The sequence below is a fragment of the Sapajus apella genome, unplaced genomic scaffold (genome assembly GCF_009761245.1).
Source record: "Sapajus apella isolate SASKATOON/1434 unplaced genomic scaffold, GSC_monkey_1.0 scaffold35, whole genome shotgun sequence".
Lineage (NCBI taxonomy): Eukaryota > Metazoa > Chordata > Mammalia > Primates > Cebidae > Sapajus > Sapajus apella.
Window position 1 is genome coordinate 11,676,974 of NW_022436975.1, and position 23,732 is coordinate 11,700,705.

Genomic DNA, 23,732 nt, shown 5'->3' on the forward strand with positions numbered 1-23,732 from the left:
TGCTCAGGCTGGTCTCTTAACTCCTGGCTTCAAGTGATTCACCTGCTTTGACCTCCCAAAATGCTGGGATTGCGGGTGTGAGCCACTGTGCCCGGCCACACATTTGTTTTAAACAGAAATATTATCACTTAAAAAACTGTATTTGTGTATGTATACGTACTTACGGAGAAAGGCCCCTTAAAAATCCAAGTACTATCTTTGCTGTACATAATGTAACTCAGAAGAAAATTTTACTTAGGTACACTTATTATCTTTCCTTTTATATAAAAGTATTGGATATTTTATACAAAAGTATTTGATATTTTTAATTAAATTTTAATTATATATTTTATATAAAAGTATTTGTATTTTTAATTAATTTCCTGCTAAGCATTTAAAAGGACAGAAATTGTAATAAAAACTGTTTCTGTGGGACAAATAATAACCACTGTACAATGGTGACTTCATGGCACATTTTTTTTTTTCTTTTAAGTTCTGGGATTCATGTGCAGAACGTGCAGGATTGTTAACATAGGTATACATATACCATGGTGGTTTGCTGCACCTATCAACCCATCATCTAGGTTTCAAGCCCCCCATGCATTAGGTGTTTGTCCTAATGCTATCCCTCTCCTTCTCCACCCACCGACAGGCCCTGGTGTGTGTTGTTCCCCTCTCTGTGTCCATATGTTCTCACTGTTCAACTCCCACTGAGTGAGAACATGCATTGTTTGGTTTTCTGTTCCTGAGTTACTCTGCTGAGAATGATGGTTTCCAGCTTCATCCATGTCACTGCAGAGAACATGATCTCATTCTTTTTTATGGCTGCATAGTGTTCCATGGGGTATACGTACCACATTTTCTTTATCCAGTCGATCCTGGATAAAGATGGGCATTTGTGTTGGTTCCATGTCTTTGCGCTTGTAAATAGTGCTTCAATAAACAAATGTGTGCATGTGTCTTTATAGCCGAATGATTTATATTCCTTTAGGTATATACCCAGTAATGGGATTGCTGTGTCAAATGGTATTTCTGGTTCTAGATCCTTGAGGAATTGCCACAGTGTCTTCCACAATGGTTGAACTAATTTGTATTCCCACCAGCAGTGTAAAAGCATTCCCATTTCTCTACAGCCTCACCAGCATCATTGTTTCTTGACTTTTTAATAATAGCCATTCTGACTGGTGTGAGATGGTACCTAATAATGGTTTTGATTTTCATATCTCTAATGATCAGTGCTGTTAAGATTTTTTTCATGTGTTTGTTGGCGGCATAAATTTCTTCTTTTGAAGTGTCTGTCATTATACTTTGCCCACTTTTTGATGGAGTTTTTGGTTTTTTTCTTGTAAATTTGTTTAAGTTCCTTGTAGATTCTGGATATTAGACCTTTGTCGGATAGGTAGATTGCAAAAATTTTCTCCCATTCTGTAGGCTGCCTGTTCACTCTGATGATAGTTTCTTTTGCTGTGCAGAAGCTCTTTAGTTAGCTTAGATGCCATTTGTCAATTTTGGCTTTTGTTGCAATTGCTTTGGGTGTTTTCATCATAAAATCTTTACCCATGCCTATGTCCTGAACGGTATTGCCTAGATTTTCTTCTACAGGGTTTTTATGGTTTTCAGTTTTACATCTAAGTCTTCCATTCAACTTGAGTTAATTTTGTATAAGGTGTAAGGAAAAGTGTCCAGTTTCAGTTTTCTGCATATGGCTAGCCAGTTTTCCCACTACCATTTATTAAATAGAGAATCCTTTCCCCATCGCTTGTTTTTGTCAGGTTTGTCAAAGATCAGATGGTTGCAGATGTGTGGTGTTATTTCTGAGGTATCTGTTCTGCTCCACCGGTCTATATGTCTGTCTGGTAACAGTATCATACTGTTTTGGTTACTGCAGTCTGGCAACATAGTTTGAAGTCAGGTAGTGTGATGCCTTCAGCTTTGTTCTTTTTGCTTAGGAACTGTCTTGTCTATACGGACTCTTTTTTGGTTGCATACAAAATTTAAAGCAGTTTTTTCTAATTCTGTGAAGAATGTCAATGGTAGTTTAATTGGAATAGCATTGTATCTATTAATTACTTTGGGCAGTATGGCCATTTTCATGATATTGATTCTTTCTATCCAAGAGGATGAAATGTTTGTCCATTTTCTTGTGTCCTCTCTTACTTCCTTGAGCAGTGGTTTGTAGTTCTCTTTGATTGATTTATGTATGTTGAACTAGTCTGGCATCCCAGAAATGAAGCTGACTTCATCATGGTGGATAAGTTTTTTGATGTGCTGCTGAGTATTTTATTGAGGATTTTCACAGAAATGTTCATCGGGGATACTGGCCTGAAGTTTTTGTTGTTGTTGTGTCTCTGCCAGGTTTTGGTATCAGGATGGTGCTGGCCTCATACGATGAGTTAAGGAGGAGTCCCTCCTTTTCAATTGTTTGGAAACATTCCAGAAGGAATGGTACCAGCTCCTCTTTGTACCTCTGGTAGAATTCAGCCCTAAATTCGTCTGGTCCTGGGCTTTTGTGTGTGTGTGTGGTTGGTAGGCTATTAATTACTGCCTCAATTTCAGAACTTGTTGTTGGTCTATTCAGGGATTCAAATTCTTCCCGGTTTAGTCTTGGGAAGGTGTATGAGTCCAGCAATTTCTCCATTTCTTCTAGGTTTTCTAGTTTATTTGTGTAAAGGTGTTTATAGTATCCTCTGATGGTAGTTTGGATTTCTGTGGGATCTTGTCTGCATGCCTTATTTCAGCAAGATGGCCTTCAAACTGATGTCCTTTCTTCTGATTGATCAACTGAGTTATTAATACTTATTTCAGTAAGATGGCCTTCAAACCGATGTACTTTCTTCTGCTTGATCACCTGAGCTGTTGATACTGTGTATGCTTCACAAAGTTCTCAATCTGTGTTTTTCAGCTCCATCAAGTCTCTTATGTTCCTCTCTAAGCTGGTTATTCTAATTAGCAGCTCCTGTAACCTTTTATCAAGGTTCTTACCTTCTTTGCATTGGGTTAGAACACGCTCCTTTAGCTCAGTGCAGTTTGTTATTATCCACCTTCTAAAGCCTACTTCTGTCAATTTGTCCATCTCATCGTTCTATCAGTTCTGCACCCTTGCTGAAAAAGTATGGCAATCATTTGGAGGAGAAGAGGCATTCTGGCTTTTGGAATTTTCAGCGTTTTTGCATTGGTTTTTCCACATCTTCACAGATTTATTTACCTTTGATCTTTGAGGTTGATGACCTTTGGATGGGTATTTTTTTTGGGGGGGGTCTATTTTGTTGATGCTGTTGTTGCTTTCTGTTGGTTAGTTTTTCTTCTAACAAACAGTCAAGCCCCTCTTCTGCAGGTCTGCTGCAGTTTGCTGGGGGTCAGCTGCAGACCCTGTTCCCCTGGGTATCAACAGTGGAGGATGCAGAACAGCAAAGATTGCTGCCTCATTGCAAATTTTCAATAAGGCATGGTGAAGAAGATAAAAGTAAGGACCAGCTATACTATGCAAAGGCAGATATTCAATTTATAAGGGCATGGCTAAGGAAAATATAATGCTAGAAAAATCCAAATTAAAATAAAAAAACTATAATTCCAATTGAAAATATTTATTAAGCACCCACTACATTTAGCTACCCTGAAACTAAAATTCCACGTACTTTTCAAACTAACCCCAGAAGAAATATCTTGTGGAATAAAAAATTACTTTTTCAGACAGGCATCTAATTGGTCTAATTGGATGTTCTTATTTTGGAACACAAAATTGACTGCTACCAACCATCCAGTTCCCTCTCCTTTCCTCTATGCTAGCAGAACTGCATGTGCATTTATACATCAGGAGGCTCAAAGCTTACAGAATGTTAGACCTCCTGCTCAGTCCTACAGGGTAAATCTTGATTAAACTAGATAGTTACTACCTTGTCATTTCCCATGAAATAACTGTTTTAAGATCCTGCAAATAGAGAAATGCTGATGAATTATATGTAAGGGGGATTCTGCCAGAGGGTTGGGGTAAGGAGGACTTCTAGGAAAATGTTTCCTAATTATTAAAAAGAGATTCATGAAACTGGTAGCAACATGGATTGGTGCAAACACTTTGGTAACTATTTGGCAGTATCCACTAGAACTGAACTATGCCTAACCCATAACCTAGGCTCCAATTCTAGATATATGTTCACCAAAAGCCAGAGTACTCAAAGAAGCTCTATTCTAACAGACTAGAGTTAAATGCAAGCTAAATACCTATCAACAGCAGAATAAATAGACGAAACTTCACATAATATTTCACATAAAAATTAACAAATGAAAATTATATATGACATACAAATGATTCTCTAATGATGTTGAATGAAAAATACATGTTGAATGAACAAAATAGCACATACGGTATTTTCAACATATACACATTCTATATTCCCACCAGCAATGTATGAGTGTTGGCCAGGACGTAAAGAAACTGGAACCCTTATACATTGCTGGTGAAATTGTAAAACAGTACAGCCACTTTGGAAAATGGATGAGCAATTTCTAATACGTAAAACACAGGGTAACCAGGTAACCCAACAATTCCATTCCTAGGAATATACCCAAGAGAAATGAAAACACATAACCGTGCAAAAACTTGCACACAAATGTTCATAGCCACATAATTCATACCAGTGAAAAGGTAAAAAGCAAATATCCAACAGCTGAAGAAGGGCTAAACAAAACATGGCATAGCCATCCATGTAACAGAATACTCTCTAGCAATACGAAGGAATGAAGAATGCACTAATACATGTTACAACATGATAACTTTATGTGACAGAATCAGTCAGAAAATGCTGCATATTGTATGATTCCATTTATATGAAATGTCCAGAACAGACAAATCTACAGAGGTAACAAGCAGATTACTGGTTATCTGGGGCTGAGAAGAGAGGGGATGCAGAATGACTGTTTCTTCTTGGGATGAGGAAAGTATTCTAAAATTAGATTATAGTGATGGTAGCACAACATTGTTAATATTATAAAAACATTTGACTACCATACTTTAAATGAGTAAATGTTACAGTAAATTATATCTCAATAAAGCTATTGTTTTAATGCAAGAGAGTAAAATCCCTCGCTTATATTTAACATTAATTCGTGAGGATGTGATGCTTAGAGATAACATAGCCACCTGACAATCATGAGTAAACAAAGCAAACAGGAAAAGCTAAAATGCTGAAATAGCTTCGCAGAAATACAGAAAGAAAATTGGCCCTTGGAAATATGGCTGAACGGCCACATAAACCAACACTGGCACCACCCTTTAGGAATTCCTGTGATGTGAGAGGAAATATTTCCTATTATTTCTTAGTTGTATCTTCCATTGTTTCCCTAAACCAGTGCACTCATACAATGGAGAAACATGATGCTGAGCAAAAACACTCCATTAGTTACTTATATCAAATCCTTTAAATGTATGGCTAGCAAACATAAATAAACAAAATAAAATTTACATTGTGTATTTTCATTACAATCCAAATGTTGGCTTCTGATAGAAAGACAATATTTCTTAAAAATAAAATTGTGTCCAAGGATAACTGAGCTTTTTGCTCTGATTTAGAGATTTTCATACAAAAAAATCTAAAAAGCATTTTCTACATCATCATTTTATAATATCCCCAAAAATAAAGACATGAAGAATCTAAACCAACTAAGAATGACCATAAAATGTATTATCAGCTAAAGCAATTTTAGTAGTCTAAACCTAATCCCCAATCTCTTATATTTGCCTCAATATTTCCTAATAATTAAGCAGTAGATCTTTTCACTGATCTCCAACAAACCATTAAAGCTCAGTAAGCTCTCTACAGTCTTCTGTCCCCACATTGGTTCTAACACTCATTCTTTTTCTTTTTGTCAAGCCCATTATCCCATTTCAGGTCATCTTAACATCAGATCTGGTTTTTAGCAAAGGGCATCACCTCTTATGACCAAAGTAATTGACTACACTTCACTTCATTAGAAGGAACGGTTTGTAAGGGAAGTGATTTCTGCATATTTTTTCACTAATGTGTTATCCTAATACCTAACTGTCTAAAGCACACACAGAAGGTACTCAATAAATATTTAGTGAACAAATAGAAAGATCGTAACTGTGCAATGTTGAACAGTGAGGTTCCACTGTTCTTGGTTGAATAACACATATACATCATCCATCTGACCAAAGCACAGCTTCTCTATGGAAACTCCATTCAAGAGCTTCCATTCTTTGCCCCCAGCCTACCATTCTAAATTTATCTCTAACTACTTAATTTCTAGATCCTCCAAGCTCCATCCAAAGTAGACTATTATAAAACAGTTATATTTAATTTTATACATATATAGTATACATGTAAACATAGCTATATATATTGATAAGCCATTAAATTACTATAAAATGCTATGGAGAAAAACAAATTAAAGAAGGTGGACACAGGTTCCAAGTAGATTAAGGAAAGCTCAGGTTGGCTTCACAGATTATCTGGCATTTGAACAGAGATTCAAAGATGCTAAAGAAGCAAGCCATGAGGCTATGTGGGGTCAGGGCGGTGGGGAGGAAATCCTCCAGACAGAGGACACAGCAAAGGCAAAGCCCCCTAGGTGGGAGAAGGAAGTCTCTGTCCTCTTTACATTCTCAGCACCTGTCACTATGCCTACAATCTTCTCATCTATTCTTCTGTCCACCTTATGTATAACCCACTATATGCCAGAACTAAAATTCTATTAGAAATCAAACCAAACTTTCAAATATAAAAATTCCTAGAATGTAGCTTTGAGTTTAATTACATAAAAACCTCAACCACTCACACATTCAGCATGACCATATTTGACCTTGACAACTTTCTCCCAATTCCCTTTCCTGCCATGTCATTTAACAACACACAGGGCTCCCGAGCCTCATGCTCAAAATCTCAGTTCATGCATAATACTATGTACATGTTCACTGACTATTATTCTGAAAAATAGCTCACCATATTTGGTCATCCCAATTCCATATCTCCTAACTTTGTTACTCCAAAGAAGGTTGGAAGATAGGGGCAAAGTCATCGGCCATTCTTTCAAATTTTTGCCCGACCCCTCCCATAAAACTCAATATTTATTCAATAATGCATTCAAAATGCTTCTGAAATTAGACTAGAACAATAAAGTATAATTTTTCCTACAAGGAAGGCTCAAATTTAAATGGAATCAAGAAGCAAAAGTCTAGTTGTCCCAAGGCTTTTTAGCTTACTTCAAATCCGTAATGCCAGTAGGACAAATCCTAACAATCTAAAATAGAATTACGTAGTGCTTACACAATACTGGCTCTCACATCAAAGTCAAAGTTAAGTCTCTATTAAAATTTAGACGTGAGTAAATGTAAAATATCCATGTAATCTGATTCATCTTCATTTGCAGCTTTCATACTCAATATTACTTATCTTTATTTTCTGCTATTATAAAAAATTTATAAAGATACAGAAAGTTATGAGAGCCCCCAGGTGCACTGATGGGATATGTACATTTACATTGAAAAATAAGATGAATAATGAGAAGGGTGTGACAGAAAGGGAGAGATTTCAGGACCATCAATTGGCAACAGCAAGCTGTAGTGATTCCAAGGAGTGTAGATATCAAGACAAAATCCCTCAAAAAGACATGTCCAAAAGGGGAAGTTCTGCTGGTGTTGCCTAGGAAACTCAGACAGAGGCATATACTACCCTGTGAACATCAATACATTAAGATCATCAGACTTCAAATGGGGATAGAAATTCCAAAGCTGAATTCTTTCCCTTGAGAATACAAACCAACTCCAATTAGCAATAAATAAAAGCTAGAATCTACTAATCCTTAGTTTAAGTCACTCTTCTGTTGTGGGGAGAGAGATCAGCACTGTTCTGAGTAAGACTCAAATTCTATAAGGTATAGTATAGCTTCAAACATTTTAACCTCCTCACCCTACCTAAAGCTAAGGACATCTTTATAACTTTTCAAGGAACCGCAACTCCAACTACTATAGGTTGAGCATTCCAAATCCAAAAATCTCTACTCCAAAATATTCGAGTGAGCATTTCTTTTGAGTATCATCTTAGTACTCAAAACGTTTTAGATTTTGGAACTTTCTAGAGTTCAGATTTTCAGATTTGGGATGCTGAACTAGTGAATATATGAATATATTGCAAATATTTCAAAATCAGAAAAAAATTCAAAATCCAAAATACTTCTGGTCCCAAGCATTCCAGATAAGGGATACTCAACCTATAATGTTCTTTAACTAATTTGAAAGTGGATGGAATTAAAAGCTACATGGCTGAGGGTGGTGGTTCATGCCTGTAATCCCAGCATTTTGGGAGGCTGAGGCAGGCAGATCATTTGAGGTCAAGAGTTCGAGACCAGCCTGGACAACACAGCAAAAACCCTATCTCTACAAAAAACAATGACAAAAAAAAAAATCAAAAAATTAGCCATGAGTGTGTAGCCATGCCACACACTTATAGTCCCAGCTACTCAGGAGACTGAGGAGGGAGGATGGCTTGGGCCAAGGAGGCAGAGGCTGTAGTGAACCAAGATCACTTCACTGTACTCCAGTTTGAGTGACAGACTGGGACCCTATTTCAAAAATAAATAAATAAATAAAAGCACTATGGATAGTAATGAAAGTGGCACTATCATTAAAAAAGTTAAAATTCATCATTTTCCTTCACAATGGTACCTCACTTTCTGACTCCTTTTTTTTTCCTATTAAGTATACCAGAATTATTCCAATAATTTCATTTCAAGGATATTCCATTTCTCAAGTTTCATTTCTCAGCATCCTTTTGGCTTTTTCCAAACACTCCTCAAGCTGAATCCATTTATCCTCAACTACGTCTCTCAAGCCACCTCTTCTTTTGCCATTCATGTCTTTTTTTCCCATTCGCATTCCGTCACCCTAGGCCACTTGTTGACATCACCTACCTACTCAAAAGTGCTAGTGGTTCTCAGTTGCCTCACGAAGGCAGCATCTCATTCTCAGGAAGGAGTTAGGCCCTCCTCAACTTGACTCCAGAACCCTCGATGGTTACCTCTCATGCCCTTCCCCACGCACCGTGAGGAGCCCAGCATTTCTGCCCTGCCTCATGCTACTTTCCCATCCTGAAATGGACTCCCCAGCCTTGTTTACCCAGCGAACTCCTACTCAGTCATCAAAGCCCAGCTCCAACATCCATTTTCTAGAGTATTCTGTGAGCCCAGCAAAAATCAGTTATTCTCTGATCTGTGTTCTTTACATCCCATTCCCTAGGGCTTTCTTCATACATAGTAGGCACAGTAGCTTCTGAGTAGGCCTGCCACACCAAGGGAATGTGAACTGCTGGCCTGGATTCTCTCTCATGGTCATACCGTCAGCACCAGCCCCAGAGGTAAATACATATCAGTGGCTTCCTGAGTGTGTTTTGAACTGACTTACATTGTCACTTATCCCTTTAATCGCTATGTTTCATGTTTCTGTCTTACTTCCACCTCTCTAAACCAGACCGTAGAATCATTAAGCACAAACGTTGTTTTTTTACATTCTGTCTTTCTCACAGGGTTTGGCTTTGAACACAAGACACTTGAACACTTATTTGTTGAATAGTATATGCCACTCTACCATCTCACCTCCCTAACAGACTCAAAACTCAGTGAACAGTCTCTGGAAGAGAAAGAGCTACCACAGAGCATCCATTGCAGCTCAGCTAAGGAGCAAGTGACAGACCATGGCCAACAGTACAGCCTTGATTCCGCTGTGACCCACGCCATTGTCTGTATGTAGACGCCTTTAATACAGTCAAGCTCTGGATCAGCTAGATTCGAAAACAGTAAGATTGGGAACACAGTTGAACAAACCACGTCAGAGCTGGTAAGCTAATTAGGAACAATGTCCACTGATAAAAATCTGTAATATTTGTTCTCCATAACAAGTTGGATAAGTGATATTTGTTTTTAAAACTCACTACAAAATATTTCCAGTGCTGTACAACCCAAATTTGAAAGAGGATTAGTGAGTTAAGCCCTGGGCCAGGGTCACAGTCTTTGAAAAGTGAATCACCCAAAACCACCTTTCGCTATATCCATGGTTCAAACAGAATCAGCTCAAGCTAAGACAATAAATTGCACAAAAACCCACCCAAGTAAATTAGAAAAGAAAAAAAAAAAAAAAAAAAAAAGAATAAACCCTGGATGATGCAAAATCTCTGCTTACCCTACCCTACCCCAAAATCCTTTTAGAAAGTAGAAAACTATGTTACTCTTAGATACAATGGAGTAAGCAAAAAGGGATGTACATAATCCCAGATGGCTAAAATGAACAAACCCACAGTGAAAGGAAACGGGTTTTCCATTCCTAGAGCTTTGTCCTCTTGCTAGTGTCTCTAGTGCCAATGAAATTTAAAGGCTAAGTGGCAGAATTTGAGAGAGCCGTCAGTCTTACTAATGGGAATGCTGCTTCCCTGTTCCTGATTTCTGTAAGAAGGGGTTTTCCCTGAACAAAGCTGGCTTTCCTCTCCACTCCTCAACCAACTCCTCCTCCTTTTTTCTCTTTTAACTCTTGTGAAATCTGAACTACTCTTAGGAAGCAGACTCATAAATCCTACCCGGAACATCCCCAACTCCCCATCCTACCCTCCTCGTCCCTGCCTAATTCTGGGAGACACTCTTCTCTCGCATTAAGCTATGTCTCCAGTGTAGTTCTGTACACATAGAGGTGATGTTTTGTTCTACATCTGATGATGACTCTAAGAATACCTTATTTCCTAATTTGTTCAGAACTCAGGCTAGGGAGAAGGCATCTCTCTGTTGGATCTCCTCTGAGAACTCACCAATTTATAGTTCCTAAGGAATATTCCTGGGAAATGCATTAACTCTGGAGCCAAATAAATTGGTTCCACCAAATAAATTCTATCAACCAGAGGTTTAAGTGATTCATTAAGCTGAGTTTAGAAAATTTACTTGCCTTTGGGTTCCCAAGTGAAGACATTAATTGATGAAAAAGGGTCTATCTTTCATTTGTCAGGTCTTAGAATAAATGTCTTCCTTCTGTACTTAATGTTTATATTCAACAACTTAAAATCAAGTTCTATTCATTTTGGGTTTCTTAAAGAACAAAACTATATTGCCCTATGGTACAACATTTACATCTAACATACCTAATAATGCTCTTAAATTATTTTTAGAAAGCACTTCAAGTGAGTATCAGATTTTGTTTAACATTTTCCACCACTACATGAGAAATTCAGTGCAAGGTGCTTCCAACATTACAATTAATTTCTTTTTTTTTTTTTTTTTCTGTTGTTTTTTGTTGTTGTGAGACAGAGTTTCACTCTTGTTGCTCAAGCTGGAGAGCAATGGCGCAATCTCGGCTCACTACAACCTCCGACTCCTGAGTTCAAGAGATTCTCCTGCCTCAGCCTTCCTAGTAGCTGGGATTACAGGCAGGTACTTGCACGCCCAGCTAATTTTTTGTATTTTTTAGTAGAGACGGGTTTCACCATGTTGATCAGGCTAGTTTCGACCTTTTGACCTCAGGCGATCCACCGCCTCAGCCTCCCAAAGTGCTGGGATTATAGGCGTCAGCCACCACACCCAGCCTACACTATTAATTTTTACAGTCTCTCCCTGAGTCGTATAAGGTTAGGTAGAATTTCACTATCCTTATGTACTAATGAAGGAATTGAGGTTGAACAGTCAAAAAACAAATGTCATGGTGAACTGCAAATAAAATGCAGTCTCCCTGACTAAGAATTTACATTGCCAGAGCAGACTGCTGCCTAGGGAACAAACCATGTCACAAAAAACTTCAGTGTCTCAGAGGGGTCACAGTATGTTGTTCTATGCTTCCATAATGAATTTTTTTTGTATGGAGCCCTACAAAGCTCAGAGAAAATATATTCAAGCACAGCAAAGCAGTAGCAGGGACGCAATTATCTTACTAACATCCCTGTGCCATTTTAAGCTGTCGTTCTTAAATATCAGGAAAAACAACAAAAGTAAAACATACGGTTTTTATACAGTTTAAAAACTTAGAGTTAAAACCTCCTATCATCTTTTGACTCAATGAGAAGTTTTATCATACTGTTACCCAATTATCTTTCTCAAGGCAATATTTATTTCCCTTACAAAATAAAATGATAACACAAATTTTTCTGGATATGCATGCATAATCATCATAATAAAAAGATGTGTCAGGAAAAACGACCTGGAAATGTCATAATTGATTAGACTTATAAAAGACAATATGTTCAACTAAACAGGGAAGAAGTTTCAAACAAAAAAAGACTCTACATTATTTTCTCCATTTATATCCTCTGCATTTGTTATGTAATAGTAACAAAAAGGTTTTTTGTTTCATTTATTTATTTTTAATTCATTTAATTTATTTATTTTTTGAGACATAGAATCTCATTCTGTCACCCAGGCTGGACTGCAGTGGTTCAATATTGGCTCACTGCAACCTCCACCTCCTAGGTTCAAACAACTCTCGTGCCTTCGTCTCCTGAGTAGCTGGGGCCATAGGCACCCACCACCATGACCAGCTAATTTTGGTATTTTTAATAGAGATGGAGTTTCACCATTTTGGCCAAGCTAGTCTCGAACTCCTGCCCTCAGGTGATCCGCCTGCCTCAGCCTCCCAAAGTGCTGGGATTACAGGTATGAGCCACTGCACCCAGCCCAAAAAGCTTTTTGTGTCCCCCTCAGGATGCTTTAACAAGATTTTTATCATCACAATCACAATCCCACTCTGATGTTCCATCTCTTCCTAAAAATAGGAAACACAGCAGGGTTTACTCTTTGCTGACCTCTGAGCTAATGTTTAGCCCTTTTTCATAGATGAGCTTTACAGACAGGTTGGAAGAGGTTTACTAGCTTGCCTACGATTGCAGAGGTTAGATGTGAATCTAGGTTTTTTTCATCTTTGGAGCCTAAACTCACCAACTACATCATTCGTACTTCCTCCCACACTGCCACAGTCCTGAGGGAGGAAGCCACAGGGGTCCCAGGTTCTCTAGTGGCTCTTCAGAACCTACTCCTTCCTTAACTCTTCCCCATCAAGAACACTTCCTCCCCTGTATCTCACTGATTCTAATTTTGTTGGATTACTGAAGTTAGTCTAGCCTACAATGACCCATGACCGGTTATACCTAGCACAATGCCTTTCACATACTGGTTGATAAATATTTTGTGTGGTTGACAGTCATTCACATCTCAAACAACATATTTGCATTCTAAGAAATGTCTTCAAACTCTTCCTCTAACTAGCTTCTGATGGCCTGAATTTGCATACTGCAGAGGCAGCTTAGGGGAATATGACAGAAACACAGTTTTGCTTTCCATGGTTTCAGTTAACTGCGGTCCAAAAATATTAAATGGAAAATTGCAGAAATAAACAGTTCATACATTTTAAATTCTGGGTGGTGTGATGAAATCTCACACCATGCTGCTGCATCTCACCCAGGGTGTGAATCCTCCCTCTGTCCAGCGTCTCCACACTGTGCACACTCCCTGCCCATCAACCACTTAAGAGTCCTCTCAGAGATCAGATTCAGTGTCTTGGTACTGCACTGCTCGTGGTTCAAGTAACCCTTATTTTACTTAACAATGTCTTAAAGTGTAAAAGTAGTGATGTTGGCATACTGTTATAATTTTATTATTGTTCTTGTTAATCTCTTACGGTGTCTAATATACAAATTAAACTTTATCACAGGCATGTATGTATGGGAAAAAAAAAAGCAAGTATTAATATATGTAGGTTTGGTACTCGCTACAGTTTCAGGTACCTATTGGAAATCTTGAAATGTATCCTCCACAAAGAGGGGACTACTGTATTTTCTAAAGCAGCAGTCCCCAACCTTTTTGGCACCTGGGACCAGTTTTGTGGAAGACAATTTTTCCACAGCCTGGGGACAGGGGATGGTTTGGGGATGGTTCAAGCACATTACATTTATTATACACTTATTTCCATTATTATTATATTATAATACGTAAGGAAATAATTATACAACTCACCATAATGTAGAATCAGTGAGAGCCCTGAGCTTGTTTTCCTGCAACTAGATGGTCCCATCTGGGGGTGATGGGAGACAGTAATAGATGATCAGGCATTAGATTCTCATTAGGAGTGTGCAACGTAGATCCCTCACATGTACAGTTCACAATAGTGTTCATGCTCCTATGAGAATTTAATGCCACCACTGATCGGACAGAAGGCAGACTCAAGAGGTAATGCTCATTGGCCCACCAGTCACCTCCTGCTTGCAGCCAGGTTCCTAACAGGCCAGGTACCAGTCCATGGCCCAGGGCTTGAGGATCCCTGTTCTAAAGACTTGCCCATTTAGAAAAAAAACAAATAGGAGACAAACTGCAAACTGCATTCAAACTCCCCCACTGTCTGAAAACTTCATTGTCTGTTGTACTCATAGCTGTCTCCTTAGCACTTAGTCCAGGGCCTGAACATGAAATACTCTGGATGGATGGACGGATGGATGGACGGACAGACAGACGGATGGATGGATGGATGGATGGATGGATAGATGGATGGATGGAAAAACAAAAGAATGAATGGATGATTATGTGTTATTTCGATGGACACCCCAGTTATGAACTATATATTCAAATCTCAGGCTATTTATTGTCTGAAAACATATTGACAGGAAATGTATTTTCTGTAGAATTTAGATCTTTCAAAGCACAATTTAAAATATTTTCTACCTGCTGTATCTATAACCTTATCCGTACATTAATTATATATTATACCCATTTATAGGAACTAATTTTTAGTTTTTCTACAAATTTCATAAAATCAGGTTTAATACAAATGCTTTTTCAAATTTAGTTTGCCAAAACAACCTTCTGTACATCCTCAAACAACAAAGAATGAGCTACTAAAAGAAATACTAACAAATACAAAATCAAAAGTAGCTTCAAAGTGACTTCTCAAAGGTCAAGTTGGTCTTACACACTTCTGAGTGGGAATACAGTTAAAAGATCATTTGTTCAACATTGTAATTCATTTTCTACACAGTAAACTCTGAGGTTTCTGCATGAAATGTAAAAATAAATATGCTGAAGCAAAGCAGAAACCATGATTTTTATGAAGTAAAATGCAAGCGTTCATTAGAATTCAGGAAACATAAAATTTTTTTGCTTTTTTTTCTGCAATCACGACTTCTGGAGAGGTCACTGCACAAGCCTCTAACTCCTTCATCTATTTATACACAGGCTCAATCTGCTAGCTCCTTGGGAGAGTCCAGGATACCAAATAATCATCATCATAATAATTATTATATTTAGAGACAAATTGTTCCTTTTTTCTGGTCAAAATAATAAGACTTCCCAGAAAAGCTGAACATTCAAATTTCAAATCATTCCTTTAGTGTCAGTCCTAACTCCTCTTAATACAAACCTTTCTTTTTACTCCCAAAGCAACCTCAATCCAAAGTATTAACTACAGCTACAAATGAAATCTCAAACTAGAGTTGATTTTCCTGGTAACTCGCTTTGGAAAGTGAAAAAAGCACTGCCTAGAGCAGAAGTCAGTTCACAGGCCATTTCCGAGGTTATGGCCCTGAGCTACCCTCCCTCCTCCTCCTCCCCAGACCTCAGTGAGCATCTCCGTAAAGTGGGCAGGAGGAGGCTCTCTACTAAATCCACTGCCTCCCTTACCCTGTTCTTGGAGGTAGCAGGGATTCCACCTTTGCAACACACACCCCTCCTCTGCTGTCACAAAGCCACTCAAACTTCACAGCCTGTAAGGCACAGATTTCTTCTATGTTACATAAGAGTTAGGAATAGATGACCACAAAATTTCCTTTTAAATCTCTATTTCTTTAGTGTTATATCTTGTATCCAATCTTCAGAATGTTCACTCACAAATAAAGTCATCCCATTCCATTTCTTTGGAAAATCAATGGAAGTCCCTGTTTTAGAAGAGGTTCAACAAACTTGAAACTCTAGTTGAGATGTTCCTCAAAGTAAAATAACTTGAAAGGTCATGATTTCACTATTAACCAGGCGAACTCTTCCTGGGATCTCCTTAGAATAGTAAAATAAGTGGATAAAAATAAATCTTTCTGTGAGGTGAACATGCAAATGACTTGGGAAGCAGCAACCTTAAAGACCATTCACTTTTACTAAGAAAACACTAACTACCAAATGCCACCATTTGCCTGGAAAGAGAAGAAGAAATGTGGGCTATCTGGAGACCTGGTCCAGGGCCCAAATGTAGTATTAAGGATTAGCACTATATTACGAGATACAGTCTTCAGAATATTTTTGTTGGTCTATTTTGCAACCAAGGCCTAGACTCTTCACAATTAAAGCACCCTGCTCTGTACAATAATTTTTTTTTCTATTTAACTAATGCACTCAACTTTCTATCAACAGCTGGTATGTGGCACAATCATCACTAAGTCCTTCCAGAATATACAGAGCAATAGTTGCTCTTTAAACACAATATAAAGGAAGATAAGTGTCCAGCCTCAATATGGTTGGAACTCCTTCTTAGCAATTCACTCTTAAACCATAGACTTTTAGACTCAAAAGGCAAGAAAGTCAGGTTCACCATACACAATCTCCTGCTAGTCTGTGGGCCAGAACGGTGCCTATCTCTGACAAACTATCATTCACCTGTAGTAATGCAAGAAAAATTGAAATGATATGTTTTTAAAAATCTAAATATATTCAATTTATGGGTCCATGCCTTTGGCTATTAAAGATTCTCTCTTTATAAAATGATAAGGACAGCAGAGAGTAATGTTCTTAATTGGAAAAATTAAAACTTGACACACTGTTGGTCTCCCCATCACTTTTTAAATATTTTTTATTGATCCAGAATAAAATCTAACTGCCTGAGAAGCTTTCCTCCCTGGAATTATGAGAGTAGCTATTCGTGTGTAAAAATTCATCATAATTTACTAAAAATCACACAGACCACCGAGTTAGGCTACTTTGAAGCAGCAAAGATGGCAGTGTCCACAGACAAATGACCCAAATAGAACACACAGCCTGAAAGTAGAACATGTACCTGTGACCCTCAATACCCAGGAGTCTGATATCTGTAACAAAAGTTAACATGAAGGGAATAAACAGTTCCAGTGGAATGCTGAATGCATGGAGTGTAGCAGTGTGTTAGCAAAATGGCAAAAAAATTCATATAGCGCTGAAGTTGGACTTCACAAGCTAAGACAAAATCCAAAGAAAATAAGGACCTTCCACAGCCACCAGAAGAACCAACACACGATAATTAGTTTTAGTTGATCTCAAACTTGTCTTAAATCAAAAATCTTACACTCACATGAATGTCTTGATTGAATATCACAATGCAAAATACTCGCACATTATGTAAAAGGATTCTAGCTGGAGCTGGGCACAGTGGTGCACACCTATAGTCCCAGCTACTCAGGAAGCTGGCAGGAGGATCCCTTGAGACCAGCTCAAATCTACCCTGGGAAACATAGTGAAACCCTTTCAGGTAACAGGAGAAGAAATGCAGCAAGATTACATTTTTCTCTTGTTAAGGCACTGTCATTTAAGCATAAACCTGGAGTATTCACAATAGAATTCAGGTTTACGAGATGAGAGCATGGTAAGTAAGCAGCGTCAGATGGCTGTGGAAGGATGTGTGTTTCTGAAACCTACAGGTCTCAAGAAGGAAAAACACAAATGGCATGCCTTATACATCTTGCTTAGTGAAGAGCTGCAGTTTAAACTGTTTAGAGTACCAAATTGTGTTAATTTTTGAAATCCTGTCAGTGCTGACTACTAAGAGTATCAAAAATCTTTTTAGAGCTGTTGTTATATTTATAATTTCTAAAAGGTGAGGGAAGACAGGTAGATGAATTTCTGTTAAAAGCCTTTCCTGCTGGGCACAGTGGCTCACAGCACTTTGGAAGGCCAAGGCGGGTGGATCGCCTGAGGTCAGGAGTTCAAGACCAGCCTGGCCAACATGATAGAACCCCGTCTCTACTAAAAATACAAAAATCAGCAGGGCATGGTGGTGGGCACCTGTAATCCCAGCTACCCTGAAGGCTGAGGCAGGAGAATCACTTGAAACTGGGAGGCGGAGGCTGCAGTGAGCTGAGACCAAGCCACTGCACTCCAATGTGGGCGACAAAGCAAGACTTCATCTCAAGAAAAAAAAAAAAAAAAAAGGCCATTCCTATGTGTTCCACGTAAGAAGTGACAGAGTATTTGCCTATGGTGTCTGTTTAACAAGCCAGCCATTTAATTTTCAATAAGATCAACAAAAAAGAAATAGATGCACAGATATGTGATTTTGAGGGAAAAAAAAAAAAGTCAGACTTAAAATGGAAGCAAAATATGGAAAGTGATCTCAAAAAAAACTGGAAAAAAAATCACGTACCCAAAAAGGTATCTGGTCTTACTCTCCACTGAGCTGCTGGCCATGCCCTGTGCTTCAAGTGGCCTTTGGTGGCAGTTCAGGACCAGGGGACCTGTAGTAAGTTATCTACCTAACTCTGTATGAGCCAACTCACCCCCACTCCCAGGATATTCTTCCACATGGAAACCCTCTCTCCTCTCTTTTCCCACACCACGAGAGCCCTCTCCTTCTCAAAACCCACCTCAGTTTTCATAGTTTCCACAAAAATAAATCAATAAACAAAACTCTGGCTTGCAGAGATCTCCTTCTAATTCTGCACACCCATAGCATTTACGCATTCAACGGGATAGAGCACTAAGCACACATCAGATGACCGATACAAGTATTTTCTCTGGGATTGGATCAAGGATAATCTGGGATAAAAAAGAATATAAATATTATTCACTACATATTTTGGAAAAATCATAGTCAGCAATTCCATTCTCCTAAATATAAATATTTCTGCAGAAACAAAGCCTCACTACCAGGATTTAATCTTTGTCGAAACAAACCATTACCTGTGCTTAATGGACCAGAGCTGTTGAAACCCCACAAAGAAACCAGCCCAATCTGGACGTTTGGTCTGGAAATGCTATCTGAGTATAAAGAGTGCAGCTCGCTAATTACACTTCCCATGGCTGTAAGTTCTGCATGACACAAGCAAAACCACGGAATTCTCATCCAGAAGTTTCTGCCTCCCCATTTGCAGCTACCTCTCCCCAGAACTTTTGTTACTAGAGTCTGTCTTTGGGCGCTGAGACGAAATGCACTCAGTGGCTTTTCAAACCCAAAGAATGAGGCAGGGCAAAGGTCCTGACAGTCTAGGGTGGTCCTGCCCCTCATTTTGTGCCCTACCACCCAGTGGCATTAACTGTCTTGGATTTCGTGACTTCTTTACTTTTTGATGCCTTCTACTGTGAATTTTTCCTTGTCAGGTTGGCTGATGATGGGACAGGAGCCAGAAGGGACACAGAAGCATCATAGGCAGTAGCAAGGAGAGGATTTCTATAAGCACTGAGCAAACAGCTCCTAGAGAGGTGAGTGCTGAAGGCCTTCACCATCAATGCCTCTGAGAAGATGCTTCTCCTTACTGTCCGCATCACTGCACACCTCTTCCACCCTTCAATACACCGATTTGGGTTTTTTCCTCTCCAGCATCAAAACATGGAACATTTAACTTCCAAGGTTCAGGTTTTTTTAAATGAAAGACATATCCTGAGCTTCCAGAGATATTTTTTTAATTATAATTAAAGTAATGCTGAGAAACGCTTCAACAGAATCCTCTTAAATACATGTATTACTGACATAAAATTATACAGCCATGATTTCCAGCCACTGAAGCGGCACTGAATGTCATATCTGGTCATGAGCAATTTTATATTTAATATTAAGCCCATGCACAGTTGGGAATGTCAGAGAAAAGACTGGCAGTCCAGCAACCCCCAAAACATGCTTCTATATGCCACCAAAGGGCTATTTTCTGGGGTAAACTGAGGTTCCTTCTAGAAATATCAAGGCCTGGACTGAACTCAACATCCCCTCACTTTCACCAGCGAGAACTGTCTGTCTCAGCTGTGCCTGGCACTGGGCAAATGCTGGGAGTAAAAAGTGGGTGAGAGGGAGCTCCAGTCCCCAGGAGCTCACAGGCAGTGAGAAAGACGCTGTGGATACTAAATGGTACAGCCCATGGGGCCAGTGCTGTGGCAGCACCCTATCAAGCATATAGGGAGCACAGAGAGAGAGAGAAATGAATTCTGCCTAGGAAGGCAACTAGAAAAAGTCCCACAGGAGATCTAAGATTTCAATCAGGTATCAAAGAAAGAGCAGGAGTTAAATAAGAACATAAGTCAGGGAGGGAATTCTTTGGACAAAAGAATCACTCTTGAAAAATCTCTTTCCCCCTCCCTCCCCCAGTGGTTTGGAGTGAATAAAACCAACCCAGGATTTTCAACTAGCTAACCTAGACTTTTCATTACTGTTGTGGTTTCTCCAATGGTTGTCTTCAGCTCGTCACCTATTCATAACATCTATAAAAGTAAACTACTGAATCTGCAGAGGCAGAATTTTTACAAGATTAGTAACACTAGGGTGAAATTTAATACCGGTTGCCTTTCTGGTCACGTGCTCATGCGCACACACCAAGCCATGAGAGTAGACAGGAAGCTTCACATGCTGCGCTAGGCTTCCATTGCATTAAGCACTTTGTAAATTTTAGCATAAACTGATAAAATTCAAGGGCTATGCATCTACTTTTAAACTAAACCATTTCAGTAAGTCACTGAATACTTTATTCAGAAAACAAGATTTTTACAAGCTGATTCGTTCTTCTTACCTCCATGGGAAAAGCTTTGAAATTAACTGTGTGCTCAGAACCACGCTGGTTTTCTCTTCCCCAGTGAAATCTCACTTCGTACAGTTCAAATTCATGCCCTTGAGGCAATGGTCCTCCAGAGAGAACTGAAAAAGAAAATAAATGTTACTGAGTTACATCACACATTTATTAGTTCAGGATTATAAACATTAGAAACATTTTTTTTCACCAAAATGCTCTCACAGGCTCTACAGACTAAATTCATAAAGCCAAATGAGAAATGTATCACAACTGTGAGGTTAATTTAAACTATTTAGGCTTGGCTGACATTCTTGTATTGGCCATTCAGACATAGTAGAAGTTCAAACACTCTGAAAAACTCGTAATGACATATATATTTAAATTTCCTGTGTGTTTTCAGTCTAGAAGTAGACAAGGAAAACAAATTCCTCCCTTAGAGACTTAAGCTTGGCACTGATCAAGAGACAAAAATATGGCTTGATTCTCTGACCAATAATATTCTATAGATGTATAAATAAATTAATCACATTTGCAGATCATCCACTTGTACTAGTAGGCTTCCAATTTAGACAACAGGTGTGTAGACTAACAAAATTATCCATGAAGAGGATTGATCAGCACTAAGTTAATCAACAGTGAAATCACACTTTAATAGATGATGGACATTCATTACCACAAACGACACTATATAAAACTGCGATAAAATACTTAAGATACTCAAAATATTAACATCAGTCCCACAGGACCATGTGTCTCTTTCTCATTGCTGGATATGATCAAGAACTTTATCCCCAACAAGGGCACACTAAAGGATGATGAAAAATACATTTGCATGAGAACCTGTCTTAAAGCAATAAAATTATTTAGTTAAAACCTCCCTGACAGCATATGTACCAACTTGAAATAAAATTTCTTACAAACAAATGGTCAATTTCAACACAAATAAAAGTTGTTTAACTCAGGTCATATCTCCTCTAACAACTCCCAGTTCTAAACAGTATCAGCTAAGAATTTTACGTTATTTAGCTAACCAAATTCAACACCTTCCCCTTCCTAGAAGCAGACGTTTTAAAACAGATCATCCTTCACACTTGGGTTGCCTATGAGGAGGACACAGAAGATTCCACACCTCTCTCGAGGAAGAGTTCTGTCATTCTCCTTACCCTAAAACTCAAAAGAGAAGAAAGCCAATTGGTGCAACAATATTTACTTGTTTGGTTGGTTCTTCATCTAATGACTTGTTCCAAAAAGGATTTAAGGCTGCTTAGGTCAAGGTACATACAATAGAGTCAGACAGAGTAAATTAGGAAGAACAACAAAGAGAAACAAAGAAAGAGGCAGAAAATAGACGGAGAAATGAGGCTATAAGACACAATGGAGGTCATGGAGTCCTTGCTCAACATACCCTACAAATCTGCTCCCAAGCTTTCTACAAGCTCAAATAACGAAGAAAAGGAACATCCAGAGCAAGAAGTAACTTTAATTTTTCGAGTGGATACACGTCACATCAAGGGGAAGAGAAAGTGAGATTTGTGACCTTTAGGATAAGATTGTCCTGCATGATTTTAGATTTTAGTGTTCTCATGTCTGGTCTGATTTAGGTCACACAACAAATCCAAGAGGACAGTGTTATCATCAACTCCACAGACAGGGCAGAAGAGCGGCATGAGAGGGACTGAGTGTGACCTGCCGCAGTCAGCCTCCGAGCAGGCTCCAGGACAGGGCCTGGAACTCGAATCTTCTGACCCATGTACCACGGGCGAGGCAGGAACAGGGAAAGCCAAATTTCAGTATCTGTGAGCATGAACTACAAAACAATGAATTATCTTAGTCTAGATTTATAAACTGAAGTTGCTCCTCGGAGAACTGCACTTCACCCTATTTCCCAGAACAATCTAAAACATTTTAATACATGGATCAGAAAGGTTTATAGATATTCAGAACCACAGTACAAGCTCACTTCACCTTCCTCTTCGAAAAAACATCCATTCTGTGGACTTAAGAATGTACGAAATGTTTCTAAATAACCTCACAACTCATTCCTTTCTCTTGGCTGTCCAAATTTGGTCTTAAGAAATACCAGGAAGGAGACCAGGAGTCTACCCACTGTGGACCTCACCTCCCAAACCAAAAAGAAAAAAAACAGAAACCCCTTGTCACCCCCAACAACAGTGGGACCCAAGGCCCCAGTGGGTGAGTTCTACAATGCCACTTCTGAAACAAAGCGATAAAACGGTCCTAGAAAAGGCTCAGCTCCACGTGGCTATGGAAAGAGAAAGAGGAGCATCATGAAATGAAGCACATGTGAAATGGAAAAGAGGATTTTTAAAACTCCTTCCCCAAAACCCCTTTATCACATATACTCAGAACGCACACACACAAAGGCACATGGTATTTCTAAAAACTGTTCTGTTACAGAGCAGTTTACTAGTTATACTGGTAAACAACTAGTAAATGTAACAGAACATGTTACATGTACATGTAACAGAACAGTTTTTAGAAATACCAGTCTACTAGTGCTGTCATATGGAAATAAATGGTACAGCTTGTAGCTGGTCTTGACAGTGATTTCAGAGGACCATAAAGAGATCCATGCTTCAAAAATATACTCCCCACATGACCAATGCTCAAAATTTCCTTAACAGCAATGAAGCCTTTCACTTAAACTTGGAGACAGTTTAAATGAAACACCGTGGAAATTCAAACTGTAGAGACCCATGTTTTGATAGGAAGAACTTCAAAACCCAGGAGAGTTTACTCATCCTTCCAACTGGTATTTTTTTTTTTTTTTTTGGTCATCTACTACACATACCACGTACTGTGTTAAGTATTTAGGATACACTGATTTTGACAAAACAGACAAAATTCCCCAGCCTTGTAGATCTTACATTCTATTAGGTTAAAGCGTAAATTCATATATTTATCAAGATCATATTTTTCTGAATTATATCTGGTTACTACGTGGCAGGTTTATTAACTGTGATGTCATGATACTCAATAAAACTACAATAAAATAGTTATATTCTATGGAGTGAAAGGAACACTGAAAAGGGAAGTGTTTTG

At 38.6% G+C, this 23,732-nt stretch overlaps 1 protein-coding gene across 2 annotated transcripts in view; it reads right to left on the reverse strand.

The window, feature by feature from the left end:
- The window catches only part of CA8 (carbonic anhydrase 8), a 96,127-nt gene that overhangs the window by 57,130 nt on the left and 15,265 nt on the right, over positions 1-23,732 (reverse strand). For both annotated transcript variants that reach the window (XM_032296163.1, XM_032296164.1), the window contains exon 3: positions 20,670-20,794. In XM_032296163.1, the coding sequence (XP_032152054.1) occupies positions 20,670-20,794 (125 nt within the window). The remainder of the gene's footprint in view (positions 1-20,669; positions 20,795-23,732) is intronic.